This window comes from Rhamphochromis sp. 'chilingali', assembly GCF_963969265.1.
Source record: "Rhamphochromis sp. 'chilingali' genome assembly, chromosome: 7".
NCBI classification, from domain to species: Eukaryota; Metazoa; Chordata; class Actinopteri; order Cichliformes; family Cichlidae; genus Rhamphochromis; species Rhamphochromis sp. 'chilingali'.
Genome location: NC_137934.1, coordinates 8,816,952 through 8,830,802, shown reverse-complemented (window position 1 = coordinate 8,830,802; position 13,851 = coordinate 8,816,952). Strand labels below are relative to the sequence as shown.

At 38.9% G+C, this 13,851-nt stretch overlaps 1 protein-coding gene across 1 annotated transcript in view; it reads right to left on the bottom strand.

Moving 5' to 3' along the window:
• Positions 1-13,851, bottom strand: part of atxn7l1 (ataxin 7-like 1) — a 29,554-nt gene extending 15,703 nt beyond the window's left edge. Inside the window, exons 1-3 of the mRNA XM_080886658.1 lie at positions 13,706-13,851; positions 13,167-13,241; positions 4,134-4,238 (exon numbers count right to left, since the gene is read on the bottom strand). Coding sequence (XP_080742784.1) covers positions 4,134-4,238; positions 13,167-13,241; positions 13,706-13,802 — 277 coding nt within the window. The 5' untranslated portion in view covers positions 13,803-13,851. The remainder of the gene's footprint in view (positions 1-4,133; positions 4,239-13,166; positions 13,242-13,705) is intronic.

Below are 13,851 nucleotides of genomic sequence, written 5' to 3'. Positions count from 1 at the left end.
AACTATAATTACCATAATATAGTCATCAATCAGCTAATGATAGTGGCATTACTGGCAGGGCATACCAGAGACAACAAATAATCTAGCCCAGACTTACTTCCTGTTCCACGTGGAGGTTATTGCTTAGAGCCAAACTATGAATGCAGATAAACAATCAGATAACGCCATTATTTTCCCACCCATGTGTTTCCTTTTTGCTGTTCACGTGCACTTTTATCGGCACATGATCAAAGATAATCAAGTGTCGTTGCCAAAATATCGTCTATTGCCCACAGACACTGTAGAGATAACATTTATAAGATTATAAGACTAAAGTTATGAAATCATACTTTTTTCATTGGGAAGGGTTCATATGAACATCGTGATCTGGTTATGAAAAGCTTTAAGATTCACTCACAAGCATTAAATATTGTTTCCTTGCACATTTTTGTCTTTACAAACTCACTGGAGTGAACATGCTGCTAACACTGCCAGAGTAAGGGATTTAGCTGATATCCCACTGGGCCATTTATGCTAAGAATATACATGCTTGCTTTACTCTAAGGAGATTTAAATAAACAAATCCACTAAACAGAGCAAGCCTCTGATGTATAAAAGAAAGTATATGTTAACCTTTTAGCACACAAGACTCTGCATATTTAAATGCATTCAGTGTGCGTTCTAGCTTTAAGTTATCTCTTCAAACACATCAGAAATGAGCAGCAAACTGGGCATGTATAACTAGGAGCCACTGACCCCTGAGGCAGCCAATCCCCTCCTCGTTCTCTGTGCATGAGTGTGTGTGTGCACGTGCATGCATTTCGGTTTATGTAAGGCCTTAGTGCCGTTTTGATATACAGGTCAAGCATGAAAGTTAATCCCACGATGGATACACACAAAATCAAATACAAGGCAACTGCGATGACTAAAAAAGATACTACTACAGGGTCAAAACATTTAAAGCAGAATCCCCGGCAGGGAACAATGGCACTGTGCTTGTGAGGATGCTGCAGTGACATGATTAGGATCTACAACAATGGGAGGAAATGCATAAAATATCATAAGAATATCCTGACAGCGTGAGCTCCTAGAGGCAATCTACTCAACAGAGGTCAGAAAGAGGATTTTTCATGCCATGACACACAGCGGTTGTGTATATAAAGCTTATTTAGGTATGCAGCAAGCGACTCAACTACAGTAACTGAACTGGAAGACTTATAGGTCACTGCAAAACTAAAACTAAAAGTACATGATGAAATCCACACTGAATTCCTCAAAAACCAGAGTCTCCAACTAGTCAGTATGTGAACTGCCCTGCTGGTCTGCTTGGTGCCTGACTATTATGGTATTGTGGCCTGGAGGATCACTTTGTTTTATAGGGGAGCTCTCAGGAGATTCCCACTCTCGACTGTGTGTTGTGTTTTTGTGTGTGTGCACGAGTGTGCTTCAGACCTGTTGTCACCCGACCGTGTGTGTGTGTCAGCAAGTAGAAATGCTGCCAATGAGAGAGAGGAGGGGGCCTGCAGGGGGCAGGAGCAGGGACAAAACAACACTGGCTGCCAGGAGTCTGTGAGAGAGTGTGTGCATGTGTGTCTCACAATACCACTGACCTCTTTCTGCTGAGAACCAGAAAGTGAGAATGCGTGTGTGCATGAAACTTCACAGGCCTCTCTACTCATAGGAAGAAATAAGTGTGTTAGTGTATGTGTGTGTATATTAAGTGTGACCATGCCCCCCCCACACACACACTTTCCGCACAAACAGAAAGCTCAGGCTAGAAGGAAGCAGCAGCTCACGGGCAGATGTGAGCGAGCTCAGTAGAGCCACAATCAAAAACAAACAAGAGGTAGTTGGACATTGTGAGGGGCCAATGAGGTCTGAACAAACAAGAATGTTTTAAAAAAAATAGACTAACAATTATTTTCAATTTGTTAGTTTCAACAGTTAATTTACTATGCAAATTCCTGTCAGTGTTCTGCTACTGGAAACTGAATTACCCGGAGGAACCTACTGGGGGATTAATAAAGTTCTATCTATCTATCTATCTATCTATCTAATTTAATAAATATAACAACAACTGAGCAACTTTGTGAGCTACTCTCATTGGGCTGCAGTCTCCATAGCGACCACATGCTATGGTCGCATGCTTCCTGCCTGTGCAAGAAGCATATGCAGCTTAGCACAGTATATACGTCATGTTGCTATGATACATATGATGTATGCATCATGGTCTGGATCCAGACACTCACTTCATGTAAGATATGGAGGTATTTTTGAGCCTCATGTAGTCTTGAAGTACTATTGTTTTAACAGTGGAGATGTCCATTAAATCTTTTGTGCATGTGCCTATTGTTTTAGATAAAAATGCATATACACAGTTTCTGTAAATAATTTAGTGTATCATAGCTTTGATCCATCTGCTGAGTGTTAGAGGGCAAAACTGTATGATGTCTATTTGCACAGAGGGAAAGTAGCAGGGAGGTCATGTTTGAAAGTGCCTTGCAGGGATTCACAGAATTTACTTATTGATCTAAACCGCTCTGTGTGCGTTAGAGCAGGGCGATATGGCCAAAAATATTTATCACGATATATATTTGAAAATTTGCGATAACGATATAACCAACGATATAATTGATGCGAGACAAAATACAACTCCACAACATTACTAGCGCAAAAAAACAATCTTCCATTTATTTTCACTTAAACAAGAAGCTGGTTTTTATGTACATTAAAGCTTTATAAAAATGTAACAGTGCAAATGCAAATTCCTTGCTGAAAGTTTAACCAAAAGGCATTTCCAGTATAAATGGGCTGACACATCCTGAGCATAACCATGTATAATATCCACTGAAGTTAAAAAGAGGTGCTTTGCAACATTAAACTGCAGTGTGCAGTACGTATTTTTCGGACCATAAGGTGCACAGGATTATAAGGCACATTAAGCGAAACAAAGCAGTCAGATAAATCAAACTTTATTAAACTCATTCTTCTTGCTTCCTCCACTTCTGTACCATTGATTCATTAATGGTGAATTCTCTGGCAGCTGCTCTATTCCCATGTTGTTGCAGTATATTAATGACTAACCTCGTATTGTGGATGGATTATCTCAGTTGTTCTCCTGACTGAAGTTTGGTCCGTTTACAGCATCCTGCCATGCGATTGCATTTGTCTCTAACTATCAGGAACTTTAACGTTAACTTTTATAAGTGGAAAAGTGTTAGTGTTCATCCTCCAGCTTCACTGTTTATGTTATGCTAACATAGCTGTGTCGCTAGCGATCACGTAGCACATCATTATATACCAGCTAGCCCAACTTCAGTAACCCTACAAACGTCACTGCTGTTTAGTTTCCTGTCTTCATTTATGTTGGAAGTGATAGCAGAGCTGTACGTTTGATTTTTTTCAGAAATCTCTCAGTCAGAACATGCAATATCATGCTTAGGTAACTAGCGAAACTAGCGAGCTAACTTCCGCTAGCTTCCTGCTAACTTCTAACTCAGTTAAATGTAATAACTTTTGTTTTCATGGATGCCTGGAAGTTAAACTTTATAGTTACACTTGGTAAAGCAGCAATGCTGATCGTTTTATTAAAGATCAAAGAATTTAGACAGTTTTTAACTCTAAGTGATGCTGCAGTGTTGTTTGACCTGAAGCATACGGAGTTTAGGACCCAGATTACTCCCAGATTTAAGAGCATCTTAGTCCGACAAATATGACAATAACAACGGCCGCTTGCATGTTCTGCAAAAAAATGTGCTTTGTTGTGTATCTGACGGACAAACACCAAACCAGTTCCACATCACGGAAGTTGCACCATTTTTACAAACCAATTCTGGTTCATCTGTTTCACTCAACAATCGGCCATGTGCGTATGAAAACAAAGGCACTGCGCATGCGCGTTTTACTCCCATTCTATCGCGATATTTCATTTTCCTATCGTTGCCTAACATTATACCGGTATTACCGTGAACGGTATAATATGGCCCAGCCCTAGTGTGCGTGTCCATGTATGCATACGTTTGTTTCGGGCTTCTTGTGGGACAACACCATACTCCCAAGCGTGTGCGTGCAACTTAGTCAAGTGTATGATTATGCCCTGAAGTTTTATGTCCGTGTAGTTTGCCTTAAGGGGTTTGTGTATGTGTGTGGCTTACCATAGTGTGTGAGAATGCCCTGAGGAGTGACCACCTTACTGCAGACATGGCAGACAACAAGAGAAAAATCCTCCAGTGCTGGGCACTGGCTGTAGACAAGCATCTCTGAAAGAGACAGGAAAAGTAGGTGCCACAATTATAGAATGACAGAAGCAGGCAGAGGGAACAGACACATAGACAGCAACTGAATATGACATATTTTGGCAGAACAGGGATGTATATAAAAATAATAAACATAAAGTCAGGATTGTTACACGCAGGATATTTAGAGACACTTGAGCTGAACAATCACTTGTCATCAGCTTCATCTTAACAGAAACCTCAAACACAAACCTCCCATTGCCTGGCACATTCCAAGCCAATGGAAAGAGTAGAAGTCTCATGCCTTCTACAGGTCAGTCATCATGACTATTGGCTAATAATGGGAATACCTTTACAATTTATATTAAATAGTAAAAAAAAAAAAAAAAAAAAAAAAAAAAAAAATCACAATTTCAAAAGCCACAAGACAAAAAGGAACAAATCTTTACAATTTATTTTATTTTATTTGTTAGGAAAAAAACCCTAGTTTGATTAATTAAATGTGAAATGTTTATGTACACATTTAGTGATATTGTGTTTAATATCATCTTTAGACTTCAATACTATATGAGGCTTTAAAATATGCATCTTCGGACCAAATACTAATTATCTAATTTTTACTACCAAAACCAACAATCTACCACAGGCACATGGATAATTAGTGTCTTTTCTAATTACTACACAGACAGACCTTCAAACACACTAGCTAGAACAAAACACTGTAGGTTACACCCCACCCCCTCAGGGAAAGTTGAAGATTAAATTAAATATTGAGAATCCCTCTCCCCCATATATGTCCAATGGAAAACATCTATTATCTCTTCTGGCTAAGCTTTGAGAAGCTAATCTATCTGTACCTAAAAAAAGCTCCGCTGTCAGAAATCAGAGCTTTTTATTAGCAAGGGGCTTAAGCCAGAATCACTCAGCAGAGGTTGGATGTATGTATGTGCATGTGTGTGTTTGTGTAAGGTTGCAAAGGAAAAAATAAATAAATAAAAAAAATTATATATATATATATATATATATATATATATACACACACACACACACACCGGTATTTATTTTTTAAAAGTGGGGGTGTCTGACAGTGAGTGTCGTCAAGATCTTACATTGCTAGCAAGTTTGTTGTCATCTAGAAAAGCACAGACAGGATGTCATGCTTAATACTAGGGGTGGGTTTTGATGATTGATTTATCGATTAAAATCGATTCTCGCTTGGATAACGTGATATCGATTCATTAAAATCCTGAATCGATTTTTAAATATAAATTTATTTTGCCCGAAATGCCAGAATCTCAGGTTAGACCTCACAAAATTTCAACAACCACCAAACAGCTAAAACAGTCAATGAGAGCAGGTACACGGATTCTGCACAAAGACGTAAACACAAAGCGCGGACCCGCCGAAACATCAGAATCAGTGAGATGTCGCCTTTCTCACCCGACGGCACGGACACGAGCTGAGAGCCGACAGCTCGCTGATTCTGATGTTTCGGCGGGTCCGCTGTTTACGCCCTTTTTGCGCTGATTCTGAAGCTGCAGGTTTTATCTCTCTCCAAACAATATTGACTAAACCAGCAGCAAAAGAAGCAGCAAACTACGCTTCACATAAACATCGTCATGAATTCCCTCTTACCTTTGCTGTTTTGCTGCCACCACGATAAAAATCACACTACATGCACAGCTCTCTCTCTCGCTCTCTCTCAGTGTACTTCAAGAACAGTTTCCCGTCTAATAATCTTTTTTCTGCATTATTCGCTTGCTTGTTACGCACAACTCCGTTCTTACAGCGCTGTCGGACGCTGTTTTTTTCCTTTTACTTGCTTCCGAAAAGAAAGCCTCATGTCTGCCGTTCAATATGCTACTGAACAAGTTTAAACTTTTTAAAATTATGCAAAATTGCAAAACGCTTAGCTATGTCTGTAATAAAACCTCTGTAACGTTGCTCTGCTTCACTTCAGCAGCATCAGGTAATGTTCATATGTTCATTAATAGTTTTCTTTCATTTTCGATCTACTACAGAATATTTTTATAAAATCGCAGGCCAGGAAAATCACCTTCATGTTTTTCTGTGTTTTATCCTCAGCTACTTTGACACAAAGGCATCTGCTGTGATGCTTACACCTTTGATAATGTGTCAGCTTTCTTTTTATAGATATAAAAATATAGAAATGTACTGATGCATGATCTGAATTATAATATTTCTGACTGTCTGAGGCAAAATTTCCACGATTCAAATTGAATCGAATCAAATCGAATCGAATCAAATTGAATCGTGGATCGAATCGATTCTAGAAATGAGTGACGATACCCAGCCCTACTTAATACATATCAGAGTCTGTGTGTGTGTGTGTGTGTGTGTGCGAGAGATGTATAAAAGACAAGGTTATTTAAGGTCACGGAAGGCCATATTATACACTATATGTTATGTGCAGGTGGTGCATGTGGGTTTCATTGCTGGCTAGTGTCACATTCTTCCTCGCCCTGAATGTTGCAATTATATTATTATGTTAAACATATACATGCATTTTTGCTTAAAGAGTCTCTGATGAACTTTGTTACTACCAGATGACACGTACAGGCTATGCTAACCACAGGCCTCTAGCAGGCCTGTGCTTCCTTTAACCGGTTTGCACTTGTTTGGTTTCAGAATCGTGCCAGTCGTTTTAAGATAAGATAAAGTCCCACACGTGAGACATTTTTTGGTCACGGCAGAAAGTACAAGTTAAGAGCAGTAAAAATTAAAGAAAAAAGAAAAAAAAAACAATAGAATAGAATAAGACAAGATAGAATAAAATACTATATAAAATAGAATAAAATACTTTGTTATATTGGGAAATTGCACTTGATACTATTACACATCAGGGAGACAGGGAAAGTTATCACTGTGTAGATATGTCTGTGAAGGTTCATTGTGTAGAGTTTGTGTTTAGAACCTACTGTCGCTCACTTAAGACTATACTTTTAAGCACAGACTCGCACACAAAGGAGGAGCTTATGTTTAATTCAGCAAGACAAAACCTCAAGAGACAAATGAGCTGGGGCTAATGGTGGTTCAAACATGGAACGCACATTACAGAACTAATGGGCCAGGCTAGTCTTTGTTGGATACAGGCTATATGCTACAGTTGATAAGAAAAAATAATTCAACTCTGCAGCCTAAAAATTAGAGCTTGAAGCAGTACTCACTTTATTTTAAATGTTAGCAGCAGCAAAAATCTTTGTACACAGTGCACAAATCCCCTGGCACTATTGTATATAATCACTCCTATACCGATACCAATGCAGATGTTTGAATACCCAATACTGATAACCAATATATTTTTTTATTTATTCTTATTGTTATTTATACCCTGCTTTAGCTCTCCAACACACAATGCTTGAACATTTATCCCACAGATAATTAATGCAAATTACATCTAGGACACATATATTACTGACTAATGCGAAACCTTTGTGACCTTTCCAGTTTGGCTTATCTATTTGTGGTTAAGTCAGTTCGCAAATGATGTGGTGTCTTTATTTCTGAGGTGAAACGCCAGTAAATGTGAAAAAAGTTACACGGGGCCCAGACTCATGTTGCTCAGTAATACACAGCAAAACAAAAGCATGGCTATTGCTATTAGGTCTGAGACTGAAAAATACTATGCTCAGAAATGAACTCCCCAGAACATGTCAGCCAAGCCTCATTTAAAAACTTGTTTGACGCTAATAAAAACAATTTAGTTCCATTCATTTTTAGAGTCACTTTTGGCTTGAGTATGACTTTTCATTCTGTCATTTGTGGTGCAGAACACGTCACTCTGGTGACTGACGGTGCCTCTGTGCATTTGCATAAAAGGTCATTACTCAATAGGTTAACATACAACATACTGAGGCTGTCATTAAGTGATTACTTCAGAGTAATCACTTAATGCTTGAAATGCTTAATAGTCACTGGGAAGCATATTTGGTGATAAAGCAGAATGAAAGCTAGGATATTGTACTATTAAGCAAATAAAACTGACCATAAATTCCAAGCAATGTCTATTCAATCTGATGAGCACTGCAATGGAAAACAGCTCCACATCTGTTGCTCAACAGTTGCAGTAAAGTAGTCGGCAGATGCTTTGAACAAGCCCATCTGGAAGAGGAGAATATTTCCCACACACAAATCGAACCATTGCTCTTGGATTTAGGCCACAATTCAAACTCTCTTCTTCTAATGTTTGACAAACAAAGAACTCCATTTCATTCACCAACAAATAAATTATACTGTTTGCTTTTTCAAAGAATTGCTTGATTGATACCACAGTATGTTAACAGGCCAGCGGTTCTGTGTGGAAAAGCAACCTTTAAATAATGTGAGTGCTGTCAACACATTGATACGAGGTAAAAATGTAATATAAGCAACTGAAGTGAACCGTTTTTTGTTTACAAGTTGATCAGCACAGTTCGTGTCTTTCCTGTGATCATTTTCGGAGGAAATGAGCACACGCTCTCATTATTAGGAAACTTTTGCCAAGACAACGTAAAACTATGACTCGATTTTTGTTTTCTGGCATTTCGCAAATTCCAATGTATAGAGCAACATCAAAAAACAGAGCACTTTAAAAAAAGAAAACAACAACAAAAAGGAAGTAATTCCCTCTGCAACTGCCAAGTCAAATGCAAACTATGTGCATATTTCTTCAGTCTGAATTATGTCTGTGTGAGTGTGTGCCAACTGCCACAGTCTGCCAAATGACTGACAGGCCAAAAAAGCAGACTCCAAAAACATCACTCAGTAGTGAATGAGTATGTTTCGCGCAACTGAAGTGATCCATCATTAGTCAGTGATCAGTAAAGCTAATCAGTTTACTATTGCAAAATGAGTGTATGGAAAGAATCCTACACAATATTCATTTAAAAAAATCAAAAACAAAACAAAAGTGGTTACTAAGGAAGGGTTGGTTGACTAACAAAGTATTAAGGCAACTGTAACAAGCAGCAACTCTGCTCTGTGGATAAATCAATTAACTTATCTCTGGATCGCGTTTCCATTTTGCACCATTACCATTCCAGAGGCGGCAATGTGCGAGATTGACAAATTCAGCTTAAGTTGTTCTGTGAACAGCCTCACCAGATAATTATTGCTCCGGCACCAAAAGCTCTGATAGTATAAACAAACTGACTAGCGTTGGCAGGCAGCTAATGTTGCAGAACTTAGTCTGCACACACGCACACCCGTACAGCCAAATTCACCTCTTTTAAAAATGTCCCAGATACAAAGTTCAACATGCTGGTTAAACATTTGATTGGTGCCAACAATAAAACTGTAAAGACATAATGTCACGAAAAGTGTTTACAAATGAGCTGTGGAAAGGTTAAGTAGTAGTTTTAAACATTTTATGATTGCAACGCTACTGAAAGCCACTTCTACCTAACGGTACAGTTTAATTCAGACCATTCCTTTCGAAATTATGTGAACATTAAAAAAAGTCTGGTTTAATGTAAGAGTAGGGTTGATGGTTTTACTAGAAAATCAATGTTGCCAGAGTGTATTTACAATTTACCATCCAGACTAAAACTTTAACATTTTCTAATAAAGAACAGAGGAATCAAAGTTTTTCACTTGTTTCTTTTGTGCTTACAGACTTTCATTTTGATGATGCTTCTAATCCATGGTGTTTTTTAAAGGTTATATCTCAATCTCAAGGTTAATTTTTATAGTTAATCAATGATTTATTTTCACAGTTTTCCTCTGAAATTATTAAAACCTTTATTTCTGGTTAAATATAGACTTTTTAATATTTTTGTCTTTATAAATAACATTTGCAAGCATATTTGAGCATACATCGTGTCTGTGCAATCCGGGTATGACAGGATAATAGTCCAAGGAGCTATCATTCAGTTTTCCAAAACTTTTACCACTCAACTAGCTTATACCCTACTTCTATGGCCTTATCAAACCATTTCGCACAAACTAACAACTTCCTGTCTCGGTTTCACAACCAGTGCTCTTTTAAGGTAAATAAAAGTTCCCTTAAAGGGAATATGTAGTTTCCAGGCACCTCTTTAGTGTGCCTGGCACCAAGTAACCATTTCCTTCAACCATCTGCACTTGGGCTGAGACCTGCTGGCATCCCCAGTTCAGATGAAGCCATAAAACTGGCAGCTAAGTATCAAAGTCTCTTACTATAATACACAAAATCTCTCTGTCTGGTTTTTGTCTGCAAGACACATATCCAAGAATTGATCAACCCAGCTTTTTAATACAAGTACATCCCAGGCCTGAAACTTCTCATCTATATTAGACAATATGGCGTCATCACGATCCTAAAATGACCTATTTGTAGTGTTTATGCACTTATAAGACCTTGTAATACTATCACAACAGTAACATCTAATTCAGCAAATATTGATTATTTTTGATTGTTAGCTTTACAGTATCAGTATTACTATACATCATTAGGCATGACAGCTTCTGAAGTAAAAGTTACAATAAAAGTTACATAAATAAAAACAAATGAATTTATGGTAAAAGGGATTCTAAGGCATGAGAGTCAGTCTAGCCCACAAAAATTAAAAATAAATAAATAAATAAAGTAAATTAAAAAAGAGACCTTTTTAACCAATATTTCATTATATGCTTTTTTCTCAGGCTCATGTTATTGACATTTATTACTAAAAATTAAACAATGGAAATATAAAGCCATAATGAAAAAGGACAAGCAGACCAAATAACGCAGTAGTGTGGGTATGTACTAGTTTATTTCTTTAGTCTCACTGCTTGGTAGGTTTTGTTTGCTTCACAAGTGACCCCTTCGCCCATTTATTAACCTCTTTGCAGGTGTTTAGAAACTGAGTGACTGGACTGAGTTTCTCTTGTACAAAAAGTTTTTTGTTTCCGTTTTATGAACTAAATTCAGAAATTCCTGCACGGCTGTCAGAAACTCCAGCGGCACACTTCGACATGACTCATGGCACACCACTGACCCTTGCAACAGCACATCTGGAAACAACTGTTCTTAAACTGTGACTTACCAAACTTAACTTAAAAGTTTCAAACATCAGAGGAAGCGCCACAGACAATGCACAGTATTTTATCATAGCTTATACAATATCATAAGTCACCCTGTAGGTGAGAATGCTGCAAACAGTGTTCCCATTCCAGGTAGGTTTGGTGAGGGACAATTGTTAAAGCATGCTTACAGAGATGCTAAATCATAATACAGTGTAATCAATCATTTTTTATAGCAATGAATACAGTCAAAGAACAGCTACATTCACTAAATTGTCACCCAAAGCATTGCCATAATAATGTCATGTTTTAGGCGAATCCCATTTCGAATAAAGTGAGTAGTAAACTGCTATTTCAAGATGAAGGACAGCAGAGGCTGCTGGACTAATAAAACTAAGCTGATTTTGGTTGGCATTAACTCCACTGCACACAGGGAGTGAAAGAGAGACAAAAGAGACAACCATAATGACCTGCACCACACATCAGTCACTGCCAAACTGGCCTCCGTATTTAGAAATGTGCACACATGCAGATGAAGTCAAGTGGGTTAACACATAATATATGAATCAATGATGAATCACTTAGTAGTTGATGCAAATTCACAAATAAAACATTAAAGCAATGTTTCCCTGTGTTTGTGAGGCTTGTGAGACTTGTGAGGCTCGTGAGCGTGTGTCTGCATATCACTCTCAGCAGCACTCAGTGTCATGTTGCCAACAGACCAGCAATTCTGGAAACACCGCTCTAGTCTGGCTCTGAGAGAGGGGAAGAGGAGGCATGTGAGAGTGTGTTTGATAGAGTGTGTGTGTGTGTGTGTGTGTGTGTGTGTGTGTGTGTGTGTGTGTGTGTGTGTGTGTGTGTGTGTGTGGGAGGGGGCTTTTGGTATTTGACCAGTGAGACTGAGAAGAGTTTCCCCGGCTCTGCATGTGCGTCAGTGTGCTCCTACGAGGGCTACAGCACGCTTAACCTCTCAGGGATGACTCAACTGTGTTAGTGTGCAGCGCGTGCTCCCATGGGTATTTATACATGGTGAGGTGTGAAGGAAGCCCTTTGGCTCTGTCCCTAAGGAGGGTAGCAGGGAGGCACATACTGCCTGCTCAGGGGCACGCTCTTCACATGCACAAAACCGACGGCTGCACACAAGCTAAGCCAATCTAACAGATTATGAGTCACTGATTGAAACCATCACCCTCCAACACATAGATACAAATACAACAAATAATAGCCCATCACATTCAAGCATAGTTGTTTGCTGTTGATGGTTTAGGCAGTGTAAATATGTGACACAGGAAGCAAAAAATATTGATCCTATAATTTGCTATAGCTTTGCCAAGACTCTATAGATCACTTAGCAGTTTTTCAATTATATACCTTCCATAATGTTTCAATTAAAAGCTCTACAAAGACATCATCAATGCAGTCTCTTCTTTTGCCTTGTTTGGGGTAAGAATATCTGATGATGGAAGATCCAGAACAACATAGTAGATTCCATTTAATTCCCTACTTTAAGGATTTCACAATTTTAGTCTATTTCAAAGTTAGAAATCGAACAAATGTGTTTATGGCTTCTCAAATCTGCAGATTTAAGCCTTTTCTTGTATTATATGCAAGTAAACAAGACTCCCCTTGCTTCTAAACTATATGTCAGTTTCAGTTAAATATCTAAATATATCTTCTTGGTCTCTAATAAATTTGTGTCGGTATTTTTTCATAATTCGAACCTTTTATTTTGAAGCGATTAATCGATCAAAGTAGAGAAAAAAATCTTTTTCAGTCCCAGATTACTGTAAAACACACCTGCAATCAGAAAAACACACACACGACCTGTAAATATAAAGTACAGCAGCAGCCATGCAAGATAAATAAGATTTCTGAGAGAAGTGGTCAAAGATGGCACCATTAATGCTCCACAGCATGTGCAACAAAACAATAACAAACAACCACCGTATCTAGTAGTCTAACTTCCCTTACCTTCTCTGCGGAGCTTCACGGCTTCACCAAGGCAGTAAAGCTCTTTCTCGCTGTTATCCAAGGACGGGTCTGCGTCTGAACAAACAAAACAAGCACTTAGAAACACGCAGGGGCTTTCAGGAAACTTTGGGGGGCCCATGCGTGGAGCCCTACTGCCGCTCCTCCTGCTCCGGGGCTGGCTACCACCAGAGGATAGCATTAGCTTGCTAGCGCCTACGCTGGCTTCCTAAATCAAGTGGAGCTGTCAAAGCTAACAAACTTACAGCTGGACAGTTGGGGGATAGCATTACTGCACGCGACAACGACACAAACTCCGAGCGGTAACCGATAGCTTTGCTCGCGCGCATTTGTGCACGACTGTTAAAGCAACACATCAATATTGCATTTCGTAGTAATATTATGACAGTTACTTTGCTGCGCTCTGACAGACACCCTGCATGGTGGAGGAGCTTACTCAACTCAATCACAGACAGTTGGACCACGCACTTCCCGACAGTTTGTCCGCAAAAATAACAACGCTACCCGTCGTGCGAACTTACAGTCAACAAAACGTAATTTAGCCGCACTGACGAAGGAAGACCAAGGCTCGCAAAGGAATGTATCCGGACTTGGTATTTGGCGATCCAGTGTCGCCATTGCTCTTCCTTCTTGTTGCTTTGCTGAGAGCCGTTTTTTTCTGCCTCTC